General features: G+C 38.1%; 5 protein-coding genes across 13 annotated transcripts; 2 read left to right on the forward strand and 3 right to left on the reverse strand.

Annotated features, from left to right (window-relative positions):
- Positions 1-375: 375 nt before the first annotated feature.
- On the reverse strand, positions 376-3751 carry LOC145935682 (uncharacterized). Of its 8 annotated transcripts, XR_014425257.1 has the most exons (5): positions 3122-3684; positions 2106-2744; positions 1172-1820; positions 895-979; positions 376-802 (listed from the first exon to the last, which is right to left on the reverse strand). XR_014425257.1 is itself a non-coding variant. In XM_083037204.1 (4 exons), the coding sequence occupies exons 3-4, from the start codon at positions 2720-2722 to the stop codon at positions 1325-1327; spliced, it is 1113 nt and encodes a 370-aa protein (XP_082893330.1). In that variant the 5' UTR covers positions 2723-2744; positions 3122-3274; positions 3646-3751; the 3' UTR covers positions 376-1324. The 8 variants fall into 8 exon arrangements, 5 of the variants coding, with proteins under 5 accessions (XP_082893330.1, XP_082893332.1, XP_082893331.1 ...); XR_014425256.1 differs by having other exon boundaries at positions 376-979; XR_014425255.1 differs by having other exon boundaries at positions 895-1820.
- A 71-nt stretch (positions 3752-3822) lies between these two features.
- Positions 3823-9602, forward strand: LOC145935679 (uncharacterized). Its single transcript, XM_083037198.1, has 5 exons — positions 3823-3903; positions 4025-4718; positions 4875-5788; positions 6162-7857; positions 8037-9602. The coding sequence occupies exons 2-5, from the start codon at positions 4553-4555 to the stop codon at positions 9068-9070; spliced, it is 3810 nt and encodes a 1269-aa protein (XP_082893324.1). The 5' UTR covers positions 3823-3903; positions 4025-4552; the 3' UTR covers positions 9071-9602.
- Positions 9603-11204: 1602 nt separating this feature from the next.
- LOC145935681 (tyrosine-protein kinase CSK) lies at positions 11205-18579 on the reverse strand. The gene is given in 8 exon segments (XM_083037202.1): positions 11205-11691; positions 11775-11867; positions 11943-12029; positions 12118-12313; positions 12398-13051; positions 13234-13631; positions 18455-18471; positions 18474-18579. Coding segments are annotated over 8 exon segments (1617 nt in total). The 5' UTR covers positions 18550-18579; the 3' UTR covers positions 11205-11595.
- Positions 18580-21165: 2586 nt separating this feature from the next.
- Positions 21166-24488, forward strand: Ufsp2 (UFM1 specific peptidase 2). Of its 2 annotated transcripts, XM_083037201.1 has the most exons (11): positions 21182-21281; positions 21364-21546; positions 21701-21919; positions 22055-22282; positions 22376-22543; positions 22621-22714; positions 22817-23080; positions 23263-23400; positions 23474-23600; positions 23714-23967; positions 24060-24488. In XM_083037201.1, exons 2-11 carry the CDS (start codon positions 21508-21510, stop codon positions 24269-24271), a joined length of 1743 nt encoding a protein of 580 aa, XP_082893327.1. In that variant the 5' UTR covers positions 21182-21281; positions 21364-21507; the 3' UTR covers positions 24272-24488. The 2 variants fall into 2 exon arrangements, with proteins under 2 accessions (XP_082893326.1, XP_082893327.1); XM_083037200.1 differs by having other exon boundaries at positions 21166-21546.
- Positions 24489-24506: 18 nt separating this feature from the next.
- Positions 24507-25342, reverse strand: Tim8 (translocase of inner membrane 8). The gene is made up of 2 exons (XM_083037208.1): positions 25109-25342; positions 24507-24921 (listed from the first exon to the last, which is right to left on the reverse strand). Exons 1-2 carry the CDS (start codon positions 25220-25222, stop codon positions 24754-24756), a joined length of 282 nt encoding a protein of 93 aa, XP_082893334.1. The 5' UTR covers positions 25223-25342; the 3' UTR covers positions 24507-24753.
- Between the last annotated feature and the right edge of the window lie 218 nt (positions 25343-25560).

A 25560-nucleotide genomic window follows, 5' to 3' on the forward strand; every position in this document is an offset into this window, starting at 1 on the left:
CAAGAACGCATTGCCCGTGTAACAGCAGCCAGAAAGTGCAGGAATGCGCTCCATCAAAGCAAGTCGCGGCGGCATGCTCTCCCATCATAACTGCAGCGGTGAGGTCCACTTGTGGAGCAAGACGGATGCTCGTCTCCGCCGTCATCCTCATCTTTTTGCTGGCCGCTATATATTGGGTATCCTTGAACCAGCGAGCGAATCCTGGCGTACGTCGACCAATGAGATTTCAACCACAACCTTCTCGAAATCCCGCACCGGAGGCTGCGGAAGCGACTGAGAGATGAAGCAACATCATTGACCCCTGATTTCTCTTCAGGGAAAAAATGTATAGGATAATTCCAAGAAAATTGTACGGGACATTGAAAAGAGACGTGCTTATCTGATGTAATTTTATTTATCGTTTATATTTAAAAAAGATATATATGAATTCTTCGTAAATTTAGTCGCCACTTAGGATTACATAATTGAAAAATATTTCTTTCGATAATAATTTCTTTATACGTCTAAAAATAGCTACCTATTTTGACAACTTTAGTCGGAATTATCTTAATGGAAATTTCAACAAATACAAAATTAATGAAGATGTGGATGGCAATAAATCTAAAAATATCAAACTAGGGCAATATCACATCGAGAGCAGCGTAATCCGTAGTAACAATACGAGCTTGCATTTCCGAGCAACAAGGCATATTGCATTTCATTGCTGGACACCGACGCTATATATCGTAACAGCTGTTATGCGATACATTCATCACGTGTAAAAAATAAGCCTCTCAATCGTGTAAATGTAATGAACTGAATACTAAAACAAAGAGCTGCGATAATAAAGCTTTTGCGACATCATATAAAGCTAGTTATTACGATTGATAAGAAATAATATTGATAAACGCTTACGTTACGACGCTATCAGTTTATGCTTCTTAAAAATCGCTAGATTTCTCTCGGTTTTTACAGACATCGATAGATAAGAGTTGCAAGACTGAAATACGTGAGTAATTTTATAATTTCAAAACGAATAATTTAAATTATTTTAAACAAGTAATTATAAAATGGAAAATTTAATTTTTCACGAACTTTAGTAAAAAGAAAGTATAAGAATTTTCAACACATCGATGATATAATCATTTGTAAAATGTAAAGCAACAACATACGCTCTTTTTGGTTAACATACCCTTTCATATCTGCCAATAACACTCCCTTCGACTTTCTTCCCTTATCACGAACACGCGCGATAAAGTTGTGATAGAGCTTAACATGGTACAAGTAGTATCGCGTACATCGTAGAGGATCAAATAAACTGCCAATGTACACAACGGGAGCGGTTCTAATCGAGGCTACCCAGACCATCGAGCACGTGCAACATCATCCCCAGTTCTTCGTACGTGATTCTAATCCCGCAAGCCGGGTTATCATCGCACAAGCTAATATACGCCAGCAGTAGCTTGGCGATAATGTCTCGTTCCAAAAGTTCGCGCTCCACTTCCGGACACTCCTCCTTCACGGTATCCAAGTAAAGTCGCAAAATACTCCGACAGAATGTCTCGACTTTCGGCAATTCACTTTCGTTGGATATATTGGCGAAGAGAATGAGACCGAAATCGATCGCCGGCGAGCAGTACCTCATTGTTTCCCAATCGATCATCTTTACGTCGCTCGGTTTGCCATTCTCGTGCCTGAACAGTACGTTATTCCGCGTGAAATGACCGTGGCAGACGGTCGTAACGTCGTTGATCTCCGTGGCCAGACTTTTCATTACGTGTAGCTTTTTTTTTATTTTCTCAACGAGATTTGGCTCGAGTGATGCGTGGCTCAAATGTATGCTACAAGCAACAAGAAATCGAGGATATTTCACAAATCTTTCTGATACTTTTTTTAATTAATAAAATATTAATAATAGATATGAGATAATGATACTGCGTTCTTATTATAAAAATTAGCCGCAATAGAGAGATTACACGTTGGTAACATTTTAAAATCAGAAATCGTTAATTGTCTCGCGAGACTTTTTTATTAAAAAAAGATATAAACACAATCCATAAAATAAAACGCGTAATCGTTTCGGTATTTTTTAACGTGCGTGCGTATTATGATAAAAGATGATTTACCTGGTACCGAGCGTCTGGTGAACGGAATACAAGCTGTCCGGCACAGAGAGTTTCGCAGAGAATTCTCGGAAAATGGGAAACTTGCGCGCTTTCAGCCTCAATCCTTTGCCGTGAAACGCCGCCAGGGCTTTTACGCACAATTTCAAGTGATCCTCGTCTAATTTACCGTTTACATGCGCGTAACCACGCGCGGTCAGATCCTCCAACACGATGACCGGCCGACCGTATCGTCCCAAGTCGGACAGATAACACTTGGGTACACCGCCCGTTCCGTACTCGAGTGTCATCTTGCTGTAAAACATCTCCTCGTTCTGAAAAGGGCCGGACGGCGGAGATACCGCGTCTACCTTGGGCAACTTGATAACGAGGGGGAAACTGCACGTCTCGCCGGAAAATTTTACGCGCGCCGTCACCCGGTACAGCTTGGTCGAATAATCGCGCTTCTCGTCGACGAGATGCTCCACGTCAACGGAATCGAACTCGACGAACTCCCTCGAGCCGGACTCGCAGAAGCGACGATCGTGCACCATCTCCGGTATCAATTCTCGCCTTATGAAGTCGCAGTCCCCGCACCGGCACTGCTCCCCTGACTTGGCGCGGAAATCTGGGTCGGCCATAGCGAAAGGGAAAATAATATCTCTGTAATAAAACACGGCAGCAATTAAGGACACCGGCACTGCGAGAGCGCGCGCTTAAAGCCGGAAAGTCGAGAATTATGAGGAATTTTTTCTTCTCTCTCTCTTTTTTTTTTTTTCTCTCCATGTCCCCGTTCTCGTCCTAATAACGTTGTCGCGACGAGTGCCGCGCACGTTAATAATGTTTATCGTCACGAAATACAACGAGTCGCCGGAATAATTAAAAACATTTTAACCGTGTTGCTGGCACCGAGAACGAATCGTGGTGCAACGTAGACGAGAGCGTTTCCGCTAATAACCAAATAGATGATACGAGTAGCTCCCGCAATTATACACGAATTAGTAAATATAAAAGAAATATTTTTATCAAATATACTTTACCCCAGCGGATTCTAGAGTCACTCGTACAATTCCCTACTGCAGTCCACTGCTAACTAGAAATTCACTATCTCTGTTACACAACCGGAATAAGGTCTCCCCTCCATTCATCTCATTGACAATTCCTCATTCATTTGATTGATTCAGTCGGCAGTTCTAAAAACTCAAATAGAAAATATTACTTTTTCTTTTATCCATAATTTTCATTAATCTGCATTACATGTAGTAATTATATCATCCGTTCAATCCAAGTCTTTTATTCATTTCTTGTAAAGCACTCACTATCGATCTTGAATAAAAAAGAGAAAGATTCTAGAGACAATTTTAGATGAGGAATATCACATTCAACGTAGATCTCTGATACACTTAATAAAGTCTAGTCACGTTTCTTTTGGATTTGTTCGAGAGATTTGTTTTTCCTTCTCACAATAATTCTTTTAAGCGCATAATTCATCGGATATTGTTATTCGTCGTGCGAAAGATGGTACACATATCAAGTATATACACAATCACGATACCGTATTTACCGTAATCTCTTATTTAGAGACGTCCGTGTCACGTCACGAGGGACCAACCCAGCTGCACGTAATGAATGAGTGCTGCGTAGAAAGTCATAGCACGATGAACTGTATCTCCCCCACTCTTTCAAGATAACGAAGCCGGCTTTTATTGGCTTTTAATGACGTCGCAAACGAGTTTACGCCGTGAACGAGACGTGACGAACCGTTTAGCTCGCGTCCCCGTCGCCTTAAGTATATTTTCATCGGCATTTAATCCGGAAAAAGGTATCGATCGTAAGAAAAGTGGAAGTAACTTTAAATTGCGTTACAGAGATTACCGTCTTATTAAAGAAATTACTCACTCTAATCGGATCTGTATATAACTAATCGGATTTATTTTAACCAGGTGACGCGTAAGCTTCGGACTTTAAAATGCCGAAAGAAAAATTGTCTCTTGCCACGTCCGTCGTAACGAACTTGAAGCTTCGAGCGGAGAGCATAAATTGTGAAGTTTCCTTAGCGACCGTACATTTAAAATGCGGAATTAAAGATGTTTGCAGAGCTGAGAAAAAAAGCTTTATTTTACAGTAATCTTTTCTCGAACGCTTTGAAAGAAAACACTTGGCGATTATTTATGCGCGAACAAATTTTCCTCAACAATATAAACTATCGATAGCGTAATTTTATTTTAACGAGTTGCTACAACTTCAAACCTTAACGAAAGCACCGAACATCTCGTGCTTGACATCTCTACATCATTCAAATCTAAATTTTCAAGTGTAATTCTCTTAAAAATTGCAAACAAACGAGAGAAAGAGAGAGAAAGAGAAACACAATAATGCATTATTGATGAGCAACTGAAATAAATGGACACGACAGCCGCAGCCGGGATATAAATTCCTAAAGCAAATCAATGATCTAACCTCTGATACCGATGATTAATCTACCTTGTAACGTGGCCTCGATGTCGCAGGTCGCGCCCTGTCAGAATGTACCTGTACAGACGAGTCAGTATAATTTTCCCACATACCAGCAACAACAAACCAGTACTCAGCAGATGCAAACCGCTGCATGCAATCCGTGCTCCGGAACCTCTCAAGGTAGAAAGTCAATCGTGCCAATCAAACGTTAATATTTTTTAACATGTTACATATGAATTAAATTAATTACAATATATTTTATTAAAAAATATACAATATATAATTTATACAAAATATCGCGAACTCCTTACTCTATTTGGACTTTTCTCATCCAAGGACCCTTCAATCAAGTTTACCAGCCAGACACTTACATAGTAACGCACCAATGTACACCGCAACCGGTAAAAAATCCATGCCACCCCGTCTTTCAAAGCCAGTGTAACCCCCCGCCAAGTCATCCCAGCTGCGGCCAGCTGCCGCAAAATATTTTGGATCAGATTCGTGCTTGCGTCAGCAACACCGCTCCCATTTTCATCCTGCCCGGTAATTGTCAACAATCGCCGGCGCCTCAGCAGCAACAGCAGGCGACGGCGACGGGTTCGCTTCCTCCGACAACAACGGCGTATCCGCCGAGCGGATTAACTTATCCGGCCGCATGTTACCCGCCACCGCCCTATCCCTATCCCTATCCCGTACCCATGCCGTTTTACGATCCGTTTACTCGAGCGCGAGATGCACAGAGCTGCGGATGCTGCCGAAGAAGGGACGTCGACCCGATGGAGGTCAGAAGCGTCGCGCGAACCCCCGGTTATCAGTACGACCTCGCTCTGGACGAGCATCATTGCGTCCCCACCACCGACGACACCATCTGTACGAAGAGAAGCTGCCCGTCCTCGCTGCATCTTCAGGCATTGGCATCTCAATTCCTCTCGATGCAGGGTATCATTGCGTGTGCAGCCACACGACTGATATTGCGCAAAGTACCCGGCTCGAACGTAACCACTACCATGGAGGACACGATGGCGAAGGCGCAGAAGGCTATAAGCGTTCTGACGAAGGATCAGCTGTTATCAGAGTCGAGGAACGCGCAGCAAGTTAACGCGCTGATCAACCTGCACATGACGGCTAATCCGCCGCCTAATATCATTCCTATTTTCACTCTGGTACAGCTGAAGATGAATCTGCTAAAGGCGCAGGTCGAGGGACTCGTCAACCAGAAGATAATGGAAACTCAAGGCGTCGGTGTCGAGGTATTGTCATTAATTAGCGTGTTAATTTTATTCTTTATCTCTATATATGTATATGTATTCGTTTACTTTTCTCTCATCAAAAAGTAATTAAAAAAATTTATTTTACTTTTAACAAATATAAAATATAATAAAAACTATAAAAGAAACAATAAAAAAATATAATTTTATCATTTTAATAATCATCAAAAAGAATTATATATATAATTATTTATATCCATTATATGAAATAATTAATGATAATAAATTTAAATCTTTGTCAACTCTAATCTGATAGTAAGAAACAAGATTCTAATTTGATTATCCTAATTCATAAATAGAATTGAAAACAAACATTATTAGATACTAATATATATTTGTTTATGCACATCCCAAGGTGGAGACCGATCTCATAGACCCCACGGTTCTGGCTCTAAAGTCCGACGCCGAGCTGCGAGACTTTCTGTCTGTATTGCGACAGAAGGAATGCGACGAGCGGGTGAACGTGAACTTCGCACCCTATCGTTCGCAGCGTGCGATCGCGGAGACCCGGCTGAGGAATATTCAAAACAAGATTCATCAGGTGGAGGTCGAGTTCGACCGTAGACGATGCGCGATGTTCCCTGCGCCGACGTTGACGTCACGCATCGTGCAACAATTCTCCAGACCATGTTACTCGGCGAGATTCGAAGATCCTAGAAGATTATACATAGGCACACTACCGCAGGACATTCCCCACACGCCTGATCCCTTCATCCGCGTACAACCGCGAAGTCCCAAGAGGCTGCTGCTGAAGCCGTGCACGAGCAAGTCCGAAACTAAGTCCACGCAAATCGCTGCCCCGGTTCGGGCAACCGGCACGCGCGATAATCCATCGAAAACTACGACGGACAACGGTGGTGCAAGTTCCACGAAGGATCGTTCCACGACAGCCGACCTTCAGCCGACTTCCAGCACGGAGAACTGCACCTGCGACAGGACGACGTCGGACGAGAGCGTCGACGAGGCTAAAAAAAAACTCCGACCGAGGATAGTCGAGATAAAGGAGAGTAGCGTCGAGAAACCGTCGTCCCTGATGAAGCTAACGTCAAACGTCTGCGTGAGATACGGAGCGAATGCGCGGAAATGCGACGACGGGAAAAGTGACCCGGAGACTCCATGCGACGCGAAACGCTGGATGGCCAAAGCGTATATCAACGTCGAGGACGATGAATCGGTTAGAACTTTAACGGGATCGGAGAGCGACACGATTACGCTCAGCGAGAAGATCGATGCAGAAGACGTTTGTGAATCGCGGGATGCGATTGAGATTCGAAGCTCGGGCCAAATAATGAATGGGCAGGAATTTACAAGTTCGGCGGATCCACGACAGTTTGAAAAACAAGGAGAGACCGAAATCGCAATTTCGAGAAAGAATGAGGCAATTAAGGAATGCGACGTTGAGACTGGACGCTTGCAAGGTGTCTCGTCGCCGAAAGCTGAGCAAACGGAGATGAAAACCATAACTATTGCAGAAGTCACGGACGTTGAGCCAATTTCGAGCGCACAGGAAACGGAGCGAAAATCACCGAACGACTATACTTTATCGCTAGAAATTGCGTTAAAGCCGGAGAGAGACAGGCACGAGGATGAACAGGAAGATAAAAACAGCAAAATCTTATCCTCGAATGGAACGAGAATAGAGCAGAGCGCGAATCAAGTACCGATAAGTAAAAGCAAGAAAAAAATGAGATTTCACATTGTTTCATTGATGACGAATATCGTATATAATAACGAAAATTATGACGAATATCGAAGTAAGCGGAAAATTGATAAGAAAATAGCAACAAGAGAGATGAGTATAACTACCGATCTGGATATTGAAGAATTGGATAAATATAATTCGATAGAAAATCTAAGAAATGCCATCGCGCATAATATTACCGGAAAAGATCATCCGCAAAACATGTTTCTAGGAAGACTTCAAGATCTTTCAAAACTCTGTGTCGACCGTCAATGCCACACTGCATCTGAGGAGAATAAAACAACATCCGCTTCTTTGTTAAGAGTAAATCTCTTTCCTCCATTCAAGAATCTACATAAATATATGACAGGTAAGAGTTATTAGCTCAGTACTCTTTATACTTGAAAAGAGATAAAAGATAAAAACAATTTATTTTATAACTTGTAATTGCTTTCAATTAAAAAAAACATCAAAAAAGTTATAGTTGTAAAAATTGTAGAATATTATACATGTATATACAGGATTTAAATCTTTCAATTTTTCATTCAGATAATGAGAGAAGCGGAAACGACGTCGGAGTTTATCCAAGTCCGATAACGAAAACGGGAATTACGGCTAGGAAACGTTTATCCCACTGGAACGATGTCGCAAAAAATCCCCCGGAAATTCGTTACAAGGATAACGCGCGTTATCCGCCTTCCAGCGTGGAATGCGAAGAAAGTTTTATTTCGGAAATAGTCTCTGTTATCGTCAACCGCTTGGTTACATTCGTCAATAAAGTAATTACATTGAACGGAAGATTACGTAAAAGTCTAAACATCGATGCCTTACGAAGAGACCCTCCGATACGCAGCCATCACGAGCTAATTTCAAAGGATCACGATCCAGTCGCAAGTATCTTGCATCGTCCTTTTGACTCGAATTTTGGAGCACCTGGTACCAGCAAACGTGATTTTCGCGACGCGAGTTTATTACGGGTTTCTACCGGAGAGGGATTCGACAGGATACATAAAATAAGACACTCGATAATCCAAGATAAAGAAAATAATACGAAATGTTTATTGATCGCTACATCGAGCCGTGATTGTGATCTGAGACGTGATTTGGGACGTCCTTACGAGGTCCGGAGAAGCCTTCTCATACGCAGTCGATTGAAGGATCGTTCGAGTACGCAGGATCATCCACATCCTTTCTCGCTTTTGAAACGTACTGAGAAAGATATATCTGAAGAGTTCCGTCAAGCGAGACGTAACGAAAATGTAGGAATAATCGAAGAAAAAAAAACAGGTAAATTGAGGCGCAGCAAAAAATTCTGGGCACTATCGGAAGTTATAAAAACACGCGATAAAGTGTCAAAAATGAGAGAGTACAGTACTGAATTTAAACAAGTTTTATGCGAATATTCGCACGACGATATTACGAATAATAACACATTTACTGTGCAAAAACACGCAATTGTTGATAATATCGCGGCTGACGATGAACTCGTGATAAATGTTCACGATTATTCCGGATTGCAAACCGAAATAAATACGAATACATACGAAAATCGCGGCGTCTGTCTATTATTACCTAGCAATTGACGAGGGGGTTTACATACGATATACTACTAACAATTGCGGAATTATAAAAATATGTTATTTACGATTCTCCACATCTCGCTGAAAAGGTTAATTAAAGTACACAACTGTTGAGTATAGTGTAACTTCGTTCCTTTATTAATAACTTTTTATTCTTTCGTCAGTGATCTATTCTCGTCGCTATAGCTGTCTAATGAGAATCTTTAGAATTGTGACGTAGTAACAGTGCATGACGATAAATTTTTCAATGCGCTTTTCCAAGAGTCATGCTTAGTTCGGATTCTACAAAAGAATGGGAGAGAGTATTCGTGGAAAAAAAGTATTCGTCACATATTCCACGTATACACTCGCATCGAACAGACATGTAATCATTACAACATGAACATATGCATATCAAGCACAGTTTTTAATTCCTTTGTGATTTTTCGATCTCTAATTAATTTTTTTAATATATATTAGATTTCTTACATTCTAAAATTTCGAGCGATTACCAGTAGAAAATAAACGCATTTATTAACACATCGTTATAAAAAAACTAATATCGAAACAACGGAATCCCGTGTTCACATATCAAAATACACAAGTAACAACGTCACATGATACTGCTCTATCTATGTATAATGTTCCTCAATGAATAACAAGATGCTTCACCATGGATCGAAATGTCGAAGACAAAATGGAGATAAAAATTTTACACAATGTGAAATTCATATTTGTGGAAGAGTTAATGTGTTCGCGCAAATTGTAAATACTTACAAATATCGCAATGAAAAAGCAATTCAAAGTATTAGCCAGTTAGAGCCATATTAATACACATTATTAATACATGTACTCTCTTCAAGTACATACTGTAATATCAAAGTTACAAACGGACCATATGCTTAAGATAAATATGATTTAAATCTCTTATAGAACTATATGTTTAACTGCAGACTGAAGAGACACTTGTGGAAGAAAGATCGAACCTATTATTGTGAAGTATTTAATCAGTCACAATCTCTGTTTTTAGTATGAAAGATTTCGTTTTAAAAGGAACTGAGTGACATCTCCACCGTCACTTTTCAAAGTTTAACAAATTATCGCGTAATACAGTATCAATTTGATACACAGTATTTTACGACTGCTGCATATACATATATATTAAATATCTCGATATTTATATATAATTAATGAAAAATTTATTAATTTTTTTTTAATTATGTGGCATATACAAGAATTTAATATCTACAATTTTACAGAGACCTCTTGTTACTCGCGCGTGATATCTTAAAGAATAAATATTTGATCTTCTTTGTAGCTTTTACAGCTACTATTTAGCGAGATACGGCCGTCAAACATTCACGAAAATTAGTCCGTTATTATTGTTGGCAGACTCTTTTATGAAAAATGTGTGTGTACATATGTGTGCATGAAAAAGAGATAGATTACAAAAGAATGGTAATGCAAATAATATATCCTACTTGATATACATATAAAATTTTTTCTCAATAAAATATAAACGAGTGATAATTACTTTTTGGCGTGGTGCAACAATTGCATATGGACATTCGTTCGTAATACGTGTTAGTCTTAAACCTAAAAAAAAAAAAAAAAAATATAAACATTTTTCGTTAAATCTCTCAATCTCAATATCAATTGTTTTTAAAATGTAATTTTTTGATGAGTAATTATATACAAAAATATTTACAGAGAGAAATACATTTACACCATTACATATAGTTGAAGTAATGGTGTATTATAAAATAAAGTGTGACATATAATTTAGTTAAAAATTAATACTTCCTACGACAAATCTTTGATGAAAAACTTAAACAACTAAACAAGTACTTGCAATATATAATTGCTGAAGCATATCTTTTACATTTATAATTCAAATTGTAAATAAAATATTTTTTACATAATTTTAACAAAGAACATGATAACCAATGATTCAAATTAAATGGATGCGATTATGAATACAGAGCGTAATGTTATAATGAATCTAAATTTAATACATTATACATATACGTTACTTGTGTGCTATATAATGTAAAAAAAACTCGATTTACTTAGAAAAACCATAATAGTCAGTTATTTTTATCATCGCCATAATAGACTTCAAAAAACGTGACTATTGAAAGTTAAGTAGGCAATTGCGCATGTTTAATCTGTTGATTTTATTCCGAATATATCTGTATTTCCTTATTCGGATATATGTGCAAGTTGCATTTCTTGGTTGCGAACGTCAACTTGGACAAAGGCACGATTGACCATAGGTAATGTTTGTGCAAAATATTACTATATAAAAATTAAAACTCTCCCCACACATTTCAAAAACTAAAGTAACAATAAATATAAGCAAAGCGAATACTATTTTTTGTATACAATGTACAGTCGAGGTCCTGTCTCTTTCTTTTCTTTCTAATAAAAATATTCAGAATCACTATTTTTTCGCTCCGAAAACGAAAAATTATCCAGACGCACCAGTCCACGTTTTTCTCAATTCTCGCTAAGTTCATTAAAGTTTTTTTTAATGTATTGTTTTTTTTTTAATTCACGCCTTTGGTATACTCAGCTCTTAATTGGCCGAGTGTTACTTTTATATCGTGAAAACTCGGTCTCTTTTCTGGCTGTAAATCCCATGCCTGCCAAAAAATGTGACTTACTAAAGTAATGTGATAATGTGATGTGGGAGATATAATATGACAAAGATGAAAGTTTAATTTACCTGTCTCATAATATCGTAAACTTCCGCAGGACATCCATCTGGCGGTTCCATCTTATATCCTTTTTCTACACACTTTACAACATCGGCTAATGGCTGCAATTATTAAGTAATAACGTATAAGTAAAATGTATATTTCTTATGAAAGTTTAGTGCAACAGTATTACTTACAATTCGCGGATAGGGCACACGACCGAAGGAATAAATTTCCCAGAGAAGAATTCCAAAACTCCACATATCAGACTTGTTTGAAAACTTCTGAAAACATAAATGTAATAATATTATTATTATAATATATCTTTGATTCGCCGATAAGAGTTATATAAAAATTATTATATATATTTACGTTCTGTTTTAAAGCCTCTGGTGCAGTCCATTTGATTGGCAGCTTTCCACCGTCGAGGGAAAAGTTTTCGTCCCGTGCCAGCCCGAAATCGGATACTTTGGCAGAGTTGTCCTCTGCTACAAGAACATTTCTCGCCGCCAAGTCCCGATGAACAACGTGTCTGGATTCCAGGTACGCCATACCGGCACACGTATCGCTACAATATATATCAAATGTACGATTAATAATAGACTTAGATATTTTATAATTGACGCATAAACAAACATTCATTCTTACGTACTATGCAAAGTTAATTTGATCCTTTTTGGAAACGTGTAATCTTCCTCTCGAACGTAAATAATCCACTAGGGATCCTTTGCTCATATATTCCGTAACCAGGTACATGTGTTGATTATTAAAAACGAGACCGAGTAATTTAACCAGATTGTCATGTATCAAAGAGGTCATTAAACTCGCCTCGGCCAGAAACCTCTGCGCCGCCTCGCTGTTATCCTTCAGCATTTTCACTGCGACTCTCTCCCCTCGATAGACGCCTAACAGCACATCGCCAAACTCTCCCTTCCCGATGCATTCTCTTAATTCTAACTCGTGCGTCTGAATCACCCAGCCGGCTTCTACAAACGCCTTTGGATCCACGCAGAAATCTTGCTTGCCCTGTTTCGGTAGGGATTTCGTTAGCTGCGTGCATAAACCGTCCGCATCCTGCTCGTAATGCTCCACCAAGAGCGCCAGATTCTCGAAAAATTCTTCATCATCGATCGTCAATTGGTTGTTTTTATATTTCACCCTATAATGCTGCACGCGTCCTTGGTAGCATACGCAGAGCGTGTAGTCCCCGGGGAAATTCGTTGACTCGCGAACTAGGAACAAACCGTCCTCTCGCGGTCGCAACAATCTTTCTGCCGTTTCTCTAGATATTTTTCCGTGGAACCATCTGCGCAGAAGAGACGTATGGGATATTATAGATTCTTAATTTTTAAGTACATAAAAAAATATTCGATTCATATCTTTGTATCAATTTTTGTATTTTCTATTTTTTCAAAGTTAGCAGACACGCTCAATCTTCAAATTACATCTGTAAATATTAAGCTAAGCGTGTCACAGAGTGATACATACGGCATCGCGTTCAGCTTCACCTCGTGTCGCGGATTGACTGGCAACGCGGTGGTGTTGGCGCCCGGATTGATGACGTTCGAGGTGAGAATCACCGGCGAGGACGCGGCGTTCATGTGCGTCGTGATGTTCGGGGTGGTGACGCTCGAATGCGTGGTCATCGTCGGCGATACTGGATGGGACGGAATGTTACCTGCAGACAGGTTTGAAGGAACGCTGTGCTGCTGCTGAGTGCTGTTTTGTATGAGGGGATGGGACGTTACTACGTTTGAAGGGATAGTGTGATGATTTTGATTGCCGTCGAGCTTCGCTTGTCGCGCTGGCGCTGACACATTCGGGTATCCGCCACCCGCATTGTGGTACGTTGGCATGGCAGCTGCCGCACAGTAGGCTCTATCAACCTGCGAAGATGAATGAAACGCATTCACATGAGCGGGCGTGATTTATTCGGCATGCTTCATTAAATAAGACGTATATTAGAGATGTTCCGGTATGCATTCGTGATTCGCAGAATGTAACGCAGCACAGAAAGTAAAAATGTGAGACGACAGAAGTTTGAGACACCAAGGTGTAATTTTAACATTTTTTTAAAAATATATAAAAGTTTTAAATATAATTAGAAAGAACGTCAAGTCGAGATGTATGTTTAATCTTGTAGCTTCGATTTCTTTCAAGATAAAGTCTTTTAGGGTCATGAACATAATGGACAATCATTCTCCTACTTTCTCCCGTACTGAAGAGAACGTTAAATTAGGTCATTACAAATAGTTACGTATTCGATAGCTCTTTTTCAATTTTTATCCGGGATCGTCATCTCGAGAAGCCGCAGGTCGAAAACTTTTCCGCTAGAAAAGCAAGGAAATTACGTACGAATGAAGTTGCGAAGTGATCGGCGAGCACTTACATCGCGTCGGGATGATTTAATTATCCCGGAGGTGCGACGTAATGCGCGTATCCGCGATAATTAATTAAAACTTGTTAGGTAAATTGGAGCTCGATACATATTCAACGCGTATTCGCCGGACCACGCCGGGTTTTAATATACGGCGGTTAGTCTAAAGTGCTTATTGTTTCAAGGCACTATACTACAACTACCGCGATGCTCATCCGCCGTATTACGATGCCTCGCACGTCCGTACATGGGACGTGTATGATAGGTGAGTCATACTGGCCGCGTGTTATTTTCGCAACAATTGTAATACGAATAAGCGTGGTAGTAGGCCTATAATTATCGGAACCTGACTAAGCGACATAATTTCTACGCGCAATGCATTCCCGATTGAAAAAAAAAGAAAATATCGCAAGAAATCATAAATTTTCATTCGCTTTGATTATTTCAATATATTCTCTCTTGCTGTATCTAAACTTTGAGAATGGAATTTTATCAGCTCGGATCAATTTATCTGGATGCGAAGAGAGAGATGCGCGCGGAGAAATATTTCTGTCTGGTATATGGATAAACATTGCAGCACGTAGGATACGCTTCGTAACGCAGGTAAATAGCTTTTAAAGGAAATGCTTCCCGGCATGATTTCCTTACATTATCCGTCTCGTGATCAGGTATACGATAACAGAAGAAACAAATCCATCGTACCAACAAATATTGAATAATTCAACTGAGAGTATATCCTTGGTCGGATGTCCGCGAGACAGAAAGACAGAAACAGAGAGAGAGAAACAAACGAGTTATGTCACGCGAGAACGTATAGTTTGCAGAAATATAATAGCAATAATATGCGAATCGTTCTGTTACATAAACCCTCCCAAGTCACATTTCTGTGTCGTGTGTTCCCGCTCTAAATTTCGAGACAGACGGATGAGGACGGTCAAACTTTACGCGAGAAGAATACGAGATACAACAGAGAAGGGAATATTAGACGAGATACTTTTCGTCCTGAAAAATGCATATCGAACTCGCCGATCGAATTTACGATAGAGCCGATAGAGCTGCATAATTCAGATCACCTTGGCTTAGCACGTAGCATTCGACGAAACAAGAACGGAGAGTTAAGCGTTGGAATTTTATAGGTCGGAGATATCACTCCCTTTTTTCGCGTCTTTCTCTACGGAATTTTTGTTCAGCCGAAAAAACAGCATCGCGCGCCCGAAACGCCTTGAATATCAATATTGAATTTGAATGCGCGATGCGTAACACGTGTAATGCACGTTCCTCGTCAGCTGACTCGACTCACTGCACGGCCGCGTAGATTTCAGGCTAATGAAATTTATTATCGGCTGCACGCGACGTTAATTCCCTCCCAACGGTGTGTAACACGTGTAAAAAAAAAAAGCTGCCATGCAAAACTGTTCTATCGCGTGCGACCGAGTACTTGAAAGAGAGCTATGTATATGTGGCTAAATTGGCAATCATTTATATGACGCAAACTATCTATATGTGTCTCCGATATTCAATGATTCAGAGGAAGTGCGATTTCTATAGAGGTGCTATATACAAAGTAGGAAAATTTGACGAGTAAAATATATCAATCGTGAAAAAAATAAACTTCACCGATCGGTGGACAATGAAAGAAATTGATCTGAAAATTTTATTACACGCGAAAATTCACAGCTTTGGTTTACTCCGATATTCATTCATATCTGTAGTCTCATCTTGTAATAGAGACTTAAAAAAATAGTGTACTATAAAAATATTATTTTATTTTCAGAAAAGTAGTACTTTCTTTAAGAGCGACGAATATACTGTTTCGCTTCTGGTACAGTAAATCGGCTACTAAAATTCTCGCGTTTCCAAGCATGTTTATCAGATGAGTATGTATAGAAATGCAAAGTAAGCTGAGGATATATATTTTACAAAATATCATTGCGTGCCTCGTTTCGCGAGGAAAAAACCTCAAGAAACTCCGTACGATGATATGTTCGAAGCGCGATCGAGTAGCGGATCGCGATGTCGCACGCTTGTGTCAATTTCAACGGGAAACGCAGACGCAATAATTATGCGTTTCGTATGCAGATTTCAAGGCCGACGAGGCGGAAGTTTCTGTTTACATCATATTTTTTTTTTCGACAACTCCAGCTTTCAGTGACTCACTATCCGCGCGCTTTTATACGAACCGCAGACCGCAGAGTTCGCATTGCACACATATTTCGCCGGGAGCAACGTGATTACATTCGCACGTGGAAAGCCTCTCGTTTACCGGCAAAAAGTGTTTCCCCGTGATGCGATTGCGGCGTGAACGCGACCGTAAGCTTTCAAAAGACTGAACAATAAATTTGAACAACCACGATTCCCGCTGGCTTCCGACAAACAAGGCGAAAAGGATTCCTATATGAGCGGAGAATGCGAATATGTACCTTTCTCGTAGAAAGAATGCTATAGAAAGAATTGCTATTTACTAAAAATCTCCTTTTTCGAGCAGGATTACAGATTCTATAAAAAGTTTGCATATCGAAATATTTCCGGAATTGGGAAGACTTGCCTTAATCTTCTTAAAGAGAGATATTTTATACACATAGAGAGAATTTTCTCTTATAGAATTTACTCTGAAAATCATGGTAATCGTGGGACAATATGGTATGGAAAGAATTTTATGAGAATTTCTCTGATTAATATCTATCACAATAATATATAAAACATGTTTGATTAATTTTACTATGCAGTTTAGTAAAATTCATTACCATGATTTTCAGGGTAAATTCTAAGAGAAAATTCTCTCAATGTATAATAAACACGAAAAATTATATAAGAAAATATATAAAAATATAAAATATATAATAAATAAAAAATTATACGAAACATATTACACAGTAATTCTTAGCTTATATAATTAATAAATAAATATATTTTTTAATTATACATAGGGTACTCGGAAAGAAAGCTTAAAGAAGTCCTAAAGGAAGGAAACGTAATCACCGAGATCGAATATTTCGTATTCGTCAAATTAGGTAATTATTACATCGAGCGAACGAAAATTTTTCGCATAGCTAAGAAATTCGCGTAAGATCGTCCGCAGAAGACGGACAAGGAAACATTCAAGATCGCTGGCTTCGCGAAGGCGATTTACGCGAGACTCGTGCCCGGCACGCTCCTATTAATATCTCGCGAAAGAGAAAAAGAGAGAGAGAGCGTAAAAGGGCCCGCGAAAGACGCGGGCAAGAGAAGGGAAAGGAAGGGGAAGAAGGGACCAAGACGAAGAGGCAAGTGCGGGCGGGAGCGTTTGCAACAGATTCGCACCCAGAGAAACGAGCTCGTGGTATCGCTGCGCTCTTTAACAGTACACGTTACTGTACCGTGACCCACACCACCGTTTTCCATCTGACGTCGCGCACGCACAACAGAGAAGAGGGGAAGGGGGGCAGAGGGAACAACAAACCTTCGACTCTTCTTCTCACACTTCTTCCCGACTCGCGACGCAATTTCCGAATGAGCGACGCGAAAACTTTCGCGACCGTCTCGCGAGAGATCTCTGTCTAGTCAAGTCTAGTGTCATCTGTCGCCTTGATAGTCTCGGGATTAGCTTTCGGATGCGCAAACAGGATCATCACGCGTTCCAAACGCGACGCAAATTTCATTAGTCATGACAGCGCAATACGAAAGATGTACCGGGTCGCTTTTTTTGTGCATGAATTCTAGAAATAATTTCTTGGCGTAGATTCAACAAAACTGATCTTCGAATTAAATGATGAAAGAAGGATGAGAGAAAATCGTAGAACAGCCTCTCGATTGCAAAGACAGATGTTTTATCGTGTTTCTGCGGTCTCTCATCTCACATCTGCTTTCTAAATTATTTCTCGAGTTATCTATATTGACCAGATAAAGATTGTATTATTTTAACAAGTCTCAAGACTGATATATAATACATAAAATTAAACGAATAATGAATTTTACTTAACTGTACGAACACGAATTACATAAATTGAATGTCGTTTAAAATATTTTTCAATTTTTCTGGATAAAAATGTTATGATATGGAAAAATTTTTAGATTATATCTCTGCTTTCGCTTCTACTCTATCCCGATACATCTCAATTTTTTCATACAATTCTTAACGACGTCGAGAAAAACGAACTTGAAGCAACTTTGAAGCAACGTTGAGTATGCAAGTAGATCGTATCGCGGAATGCGTGAAACGCGAATAGCGCTACCACTGAATAGCGGGATCAAACACCCGGCACTTGGTTCTCGTATAAAGGTAGAATTGAAATCAACAGAAAAAGCAGCGTTTATCTCTCATTTCTCTCGAATCTATCTCTCTAGCATACTTACTCGCGCCTCGCGCCAAAAACGCAATTGAATAAAATAGAATTCCGTTGAAACCGGAATGGAACGCGAATTTCCAGCTCCTGCCGTTTTCGTAACATTAATCTCTTCGAATTTGTCTCGCTCGAGAACACGAAGATTAACTCACGATAAAATGCGGAGATTAATCTACCGTAATGCAAAGTGTCTTGGAAGCACACCTATGCTTTGCATCGAGTATCCATCTTGCGAAAATATTGCCCCTCTGAAACAGAAAATGGAAAATCGTTAAGTTTCTATCTCAACTTCTACATATATCGTCATATACATTTTTCAAACAAGCGAAAAACATGCACAAATAATGGTTGCGGCTAATAATGCAATTACGAGAAATAATATCACAAATATCGAATAAAGCATTTATTACAATCGCGTTTTTTTCCCCGTTGCTTGAAATGTTTTCCCACATGAGACGATCGAACTTCTCTCTTTACAGATATTTTTTATATAGATGCAACGGAATCGCGCTATCCGGCGTAAGATGGCACATTCTCGTCGGTGCTTTCCTCAAGCCAAGAATTAATTAGGTAAGGGTGCATTTTCACTTGACGCTGTGACGCTGGATTTCAGCGTCAAGCATCAATAAAAACAAATTGACGTTAGCGTCTGTTGACGCTGGCGTGAAAACAGCCTAGCGTCCAAGTTACAACTATGACAAGCGTCTCGTTCTTCGTTCTCTGAAAGCTGAACAAATCAAGCTTTTTCTTCTTGACGCTAGTCACAAATCAGATCACGTGATCAGTTAGACGCTAGCGACAAATTGATAGTGAAATCGCACCCTAAGAAGAACGCATAGGATAAAATGTCGCTCGAATTCGCGGCGGCGATTCGGCAGAATAAAAAAGGGGAAAAAGCGCGCGCGACGAGAAGGAAGGAACGTTCTCCCATTTGAGGCTGACAATTAAACTACGTTATTCATCGCGCGCGAGCGTCGCCCGTTAACCGTATAATTAGCCAATTGCTAATTGCCCGGGTTCACACGAGACCGGGGCCAGTTCGCCAGACCCTGAAACGCATTAATCACTCGGTCGTTTCATACAAAGTTCCTCTCGGACAGCGGATCGAAAACCGGGTCATGATGTCAGAGGATACAGAGACAAGAAGAAGCGTATTATGGGCGGGAGAGAACATTTCACAAGTTCGGTTGCATGAATATTAAATTAGTTCCAACTTCTATTTCTGTACCTCAATGCAGAGGGGTCTTTTTATAAACATTCAGCAGTTAAAATTAGACGATAAATTCTATCTCTTTCTACAATTCTGATTTTAGAAAAATATTGGACAGATTATTTTATATGTAATAGCATTATAATGGTTTTTTTTATAATACTATATATTATTTCCTTTTCTTATAAATGTATCAGACAATTTATTTCGATAAGTAACTGAATAAAATTACAAACTATTTCTTATTCTCTTAACATGAATGACATAGATGCTTTTATTGTCATTTTGATTACAAGATAAATTTTAGAAAATGATTATTTGATAAATACATTTTTGTTCGCATCTAATAATAAGACCACGAATTTTCAAGCAAGAATAATTCAAATTATGTTTAGCTCAGCACATTGTTAAAATTCCGGCTGCTAGTTGACAGTATTTCCTGTCGCTAATCTTTCCTTCAATGTAATATTAAAATTCTCCTGACGAAGTAATTATTTTCGACTTTATTTTAGGAGAGACAAATTATTCTCGATAACACAGTCAAACCGAAGAGAAAACCGTGAAGCGGAGGATCCCGTTTCCGCCTTGGTACAACATTTCTTCATGCATTTTCTCTCACGGTGGACCAGAACTAGATATAATCGAACAAAACGACAGTTTCGATTGAGAAAAAACAGTGAGGAGTTTGCGTTCAGGTCGACCCGGCATTCGCACCACGACGTACGGAACTGTCATTTAAATACCGCCCATTGAGAGAACGACGGGCGAAAAAAAAAATCACGTCTCGAGATATAACCAAACTCTCTCGCGCGCGCGGATCCCGATACGAGGAGAACGTCGTCGAACGAAGGCGTTTTAGCGCCGCGGCTTCCTCGCTATCTCGTACACGCGTGCAGGAGGGACGTACCTACGTGCGTACGTACGCGTAACGCGATAATACACACCTAAATGCGTTTGCGGCGAAACGAAAGCCGCCGTGGAGGCCGTGGAAAGAGGCGCCCTGGAGGGTCCTTGATCGGCCGTAATTTAGACGCGCGAACGAGGATGCGGACGGACGCGGGACACGCTGCGACAGCCGTGCGCGTTCACCCGCACGAATATTCATGGAAACACTGCGCGGCCGCGTATCGCGTACGGAAACACCTTGCGCGAAACGTCACTCGTTCAGGTCGAGTCGGACGGCCATTTTACTACGCACGACCCGAGTGAAGAGAGGAGCACCTTGACTCGCGTGCGAGACCCTGCAAGTTGTCCGCGCGACTGATGATCGCGATAGGTGGCTCTCTCTTTCCCCGCGCATGCGCGAAAAGAGTCGCTATTGGTCCGCCGCCGCCTAGAGTCCCTAGTTATGCGCTAGTGACAACGGCGGTGATAGGATGAAAACGAATTTCCTTGCCCCGATTGGTCGGTCGAAGCTAGTCCAAGGAGTGAATTTTCGAACGAATGCGTCAACTCTAAAGTCGTATTTGCATGAAATGATTTTCCATCAAATTGCATGTGTATGTATGTACATACGATGTTGTTTCAGATAAGGCGCCCTATTATTTAAAAAGGAATTTTCGTAAATTAATTAATAAAAATACAGATTCGCACGAAATGAGTGAATTCCTTTTCCCGAATAAGTGAAGTAAATTATTGACATTTAGTTGAAAGGGTAGATGGTTTGGAAAAAAACAATTTTGCTATGCTTTTTTCTTGAAACTTTTTAGCAACTTTGACAGATTTAACCTCGAAATCTAGATGGTGTTCAGAATGAAATTGTAATTTCCTGCTATTTCCATATGGTGATTGCTCACGTTGACAGTTCAAAGCATTTCTGATCGTAATCTTATCTTTGATTTTCTTGCGACACGATGGCATTGCAATTACAGATTTTGTCGAACGTTCTGCAGGTAAACGAATGTTCCTCTTTCAATAATAATTCAAAAATATTTGATCCACATTGTCAAATAGAGATTCTTTATCCGTTGACATTGTTACTATCGTTTTTCGCTTAATATACTTGAAAATACAATAATATATTTAATATTTGAATATTACTTTCAGCGATTAGAATGTATGGAAACAGCAGCAACTGGTTATCTTTATGGCATTATATACAATAATACATTAATAGTCCTTACATTCAGTATAAACTCGCACGACTGTGAGAATGAAAGCGAAATTGATTATACAGCATTGCAATTCAATCTACCTGCAGACATTTATTTTTGTGGTATCTTACACGTTGGTGAATGTAAAGAAATAAATCCTGATGTCTTTAAGGTGATTATATAAATATTATATATATATATATATATATTTCAAAGTATTTATAGAATATTTACTTAAAAATTTATTACAAAAAATATAAGTATTGGATGAATCAATGAGATAATATATACATATTTGTTTGTTTAGGATATTGATATTACGGATAATCCTTTACTTTTAAAATATTCACGCAATACATTGGATATGCAGGCATATTTTTATGTGCATCAAAAGTTGGAAACTGTTAATAATCTCAGTATTATTAGTGAAGATGATCTTTCTCAACAATTTATATACATTAGATTGCAAGCAACTTTTCCATTAGTTGCTCAGGATGGAAACATATTAGAAGCCTTACAAGAGTCACGAAAAAATGTAAGATTATCTTTTCATTTGACATGTGTGTTAATATTGTATTTCATATAGTTGTATACATTACACATATTGCACAATTTTGCATTATTGTAGATTGCATCTGGAAAAGTAGGAATACATTTCCCTTTAAACAATATATATCTCTTTAGAACTGATGACAGTTTAAAAAACACAATGTTAAAAGATTTTTTATCCATATCCAAGGAACATGAGAAATCTTCAATTGCATCAACTAATGTAAACCATAATACTGGACCTGTGGTATGTTTCCAAAATTTATATATTTTAAAAAACTATTATTTTTACATATATTTTGATTATCTTTTTAATTTTCATAGAATATTATACATGCAAACATGTTATTGAAAATGTCAGGTGAGAAAAATTCTGAAGAATCTATCAGATATGCTCCTGTCTTGCAGCATATCAAAAGTAAGTATTGCAAAACAAGATATGATTTGTTAAAAATATAATTTGTAAATATTGCAGATATCGATACATTATATTTTAAATTTATTGATACTCTTGTTGCAGGATCCTTTGACAGTTCAGAATGCAATCTACATATCAATGCATTGTCATTAGTGAATTTAAATGCGACATCAGCCGAGTTGCATGCAATTTTAGTGGAATCCATTTGTCGGAACATTAGATTAATTGAAATTCAGCAACAAGATCCCCAGTTTGAAGATATAGAACTATCGGCAAAGTTACCAGAAGTCATGCATTTTAAACCTCGAAGCTGTGGGCATTTCTTCACAATAGTATATCCTGGAGATTCTACTAATGACAGCACAAGTAAGATACATCTCTCTTATCATTATTATATTTGGCTGTGGTTAGTCATATAATAAATTTTCACATTGTCAAGTTCTATAAATCATTCATAGTACTATAATTAACATTACTGCACATTTTTAATGATGCACAGTAATATACGTGTCATCTATTTGCTTTTATACAGACCAGTATAATTTCAGTGGAATATCGTAAGGCTTTACACAAGGCTCTAGTATTAGATTTGACAAAACCATATTTTCGACGTGAAAATGCTATAAAACTCGACATACAGGCAAACGAAATACTTATAAATCCTCATCAAGTCCTTTTAAATAAAGGTATGTTTAAGCACTGAAAATTTATTACACAACTTTGAGATGATTATATTATTACTATAACATATTTTTTTAGGAGTTATAGGAAAACTCAGTCTTGTGGATGGTTTGTACGCATATCATCACTATATGCAAGATAATTTTGATGATAATGGATGGGGATGTGCTTATAGATCTCTCCAAACTATTGTTTCGTGGTATAGGTAATAAAATGTCAATGAGATAACTATATATTTTAGTAAAGTAACAAAGCTAAACAGTGTAGCAAAGTTTTTTTACTAATATATATATATATAAACTATGTTATGTATTGTAGATTACAAGGTTATACTGAAGTACCAATACCTTCTCATTACAAAATACAACAATGTTTAGTCGACATAGGCGATAAACCTTCCACGTTCATTGGCAGTAAACAGTGGATTGGTTCGACTGAAATAAGTTTTGTGCTACAGACTCTCCTTAATATAGATGCAAAAATACTTTGTGCGTCAAATGGAGAGGAGATATCGGCCTTAATTCCACAACTTGTAAATCACTTTGATACACAGGGTACACCTATCATGATTGGTAATTTCTTTCTTTATATTCTACAGATATAATTGAATATATTTAACAAAATATTTCCATTCTGTTCTGTAAAATTTTTTTATATCTTGTAGGTGGGGGAGTATTAGCTCACACAATTCTGGGAGTTACTTATGATGAATCATCCGGAGAGGGAAAATTCTTAATTCTGGATCCACATTACACAGGCACAGATCACTTACCAACCATAATAAATAAAGGATGGTGTGGATGGAAAACAAAAGATTTTTGGAAAAAAGATGCATTTTATAATATGTGCCTTCCACAAAGACCTATAGCCTTCTGATGTTAGATGGACTGTATATAATTAAGTTTTTTAAATGTACATATAAGAGAGTAAAGTGAAATTCTCTATTAAATATTAGAATGCGCACACACATCTACATATAAAGCAGTTTTCACAATGTATTGTACGATTGCATTTGTGAAATATTATTTCAATTGTGTGATATATGCAACAGTAAAAATAATGAATATGTATTTCTATTTATGAATAAGTTTAAGAAGTAACAAATATTGGATTTGTCAATATTCAACAATTTTTATTTTACATTTTAAAGTACATAAAATATACACAAAATTTTATTAATATTAACCAGAGAATAGAAATATTCTATAGATCTATTATTTTATTACATATATTCGTAAGTATTAAATTTATAAAATATAAAGGTAGTTATATTTTTTTAATAATCTTATACTATTGCTGTATATAACTTGTAATTTTTAAACAATGCAATAGCATATCTTAATATGCTTTATAAAATCTTATTTTTCTAGAGTATTTATATACTGTCCAAAACGACTGGTTACAAAGACAGAAACATCTATAAATCTATTAACACAATTGTTTATACAAGTTTCTGTGCGTCCATCCAATTTACTTCCTGGTTTGTCCACGCATTTGTCCCAACAGATATCGTTAAACTCGTGGATCTAAATAAAAAATATATGGAAACTTGTGTAAACATTTTTTTCACTTTACAAACAGAATTTCTTGTATCAAATAGACGAGCAATTTCTCAAAAATAGATATAATGGTACGAAATAACGTTAAGGATGTAGAACTTTTTAGATGTTATTTAATTTATATAAAAAAATTTGCTTATGCATAATAATTTACCTGTGCATTAAGTTGCGCTTTTTGCTTCTCGACCATCAGAAGCCCCGCTATTTCGGGATCAATTCCTTTGGTATCATTGTCGTAAAGAGAATTGTTGTCAAACGAGTCTGCCATATTTCAGAATATTATAATGATCCAATCGATTTAAAAAATATTATTGCGTATGAGAATATGGACTTTTGTAATAAATCTGTACAGAAAAGAAATAATGGAGGCCGAGAGAGATATCATCCGATTTTTCGCGCATGCGTGATTTGGGCAAATTCTTGTATTACATTTGTCATAAAAAATATACATATATATATAATTTATATAATGTATATATATATATATATATATATATATAAAATATGTAAGTTATAATATTATGTTATATATAATATTATATATTTAGTACAGTTTTATTTGTTCTCAGAGCTTGTCAAACGTAGCGATTGGCTGTCAAATAGAGA

This window comes from Prenolepis imparis, unplaced genomic scaffold (assembly GCF_030444845.1).
Source record: "Prenolepis imparis isolate NDT839.2.m4 unplaced genomic scaffold, iyPreImpa1.0 SCAF_4, whole genome shotgun sequence".
Taxonomy (NCBI): Eukaryota; Metazoa; Arthropoda; class Insecta; order Hymenoptera; family Formicidae; genus Prenolepis; species Prenolepis imparis.

Excerpts from the sequence above, each read along its gene's own strand:
- Ufsp2 (XM_083037200.1), top strand. The coding sequence starts at position 21,508 with ATGGCATTGCAATTACAGATTTTGTCGAACGTTCTGCAG. Across the intron at positions 22,715-22,816 it reads TGTCTTGCAGCATATCAAAA|GATCCTTTGACAGTTCAGAA; the intron begins GTAAGTATTGCA and ends CTCTTGTTGCAG. Across the intron at positions 23,601-23,713 it reads ACTATTGTTTCGTGGTATAG|ATTACAAGGTTATACTGAAG; the intron begins GTAATAAAATGT and ends TATGTATTGTAG.
- Tim8 (XM_083037208.1), bottom strand. The coding sequence starts at position 25,222 with ATGGCAGACTCGTTTGACAACAATTCTCTTTACGACAATGATACCAAA. Across the intron at positions 24,922-25,108 it reads AAGCGCAACTTAATGCACAG|ATCCACGAGTTTAACGATAT; the intron begins GTAAATTATTAT and ends TTTTTTATTTAG.
- LOC145935679 (XM_083037198.1), top strand. The coding sequence starts at position 4,553 with ATGATTAATCTACCTTGTAACGTGGCCTCGATGTCGCAGGTCGCGCCC. Across the intron at positions 4,719-4,874 it reads GTGCTCCGGAACCTCTCAAG|GACCCTTCAATCAAGTTTAC; the intron begins GTAGAAAGTCAA and ends TTCTCATCCAAG. Across the intron at positions 7,858-8,036 it reads TCTACATAAATATATGACAG|ATAATGAGAGAAGCGGAAAC; the intron begins GTAAGAGTTATT and ends TTTTTCATTCAG.
- LOC145935682 (XM_083037204.1), bottom strand. The coding sequence starts at position 2,722 with ATGGCCGACCCAGATTTCCGCGCCAAGTCAGGGGAGCAGTGCCGGTGC. Across the intron at positions 1,821-2,105 it reads CACCAGACGCTCGGTACCAG|CATACATTTGAGCCACGCAT; the intron begins GTAAATCATCTT and ends TGTTGCTTGTAG.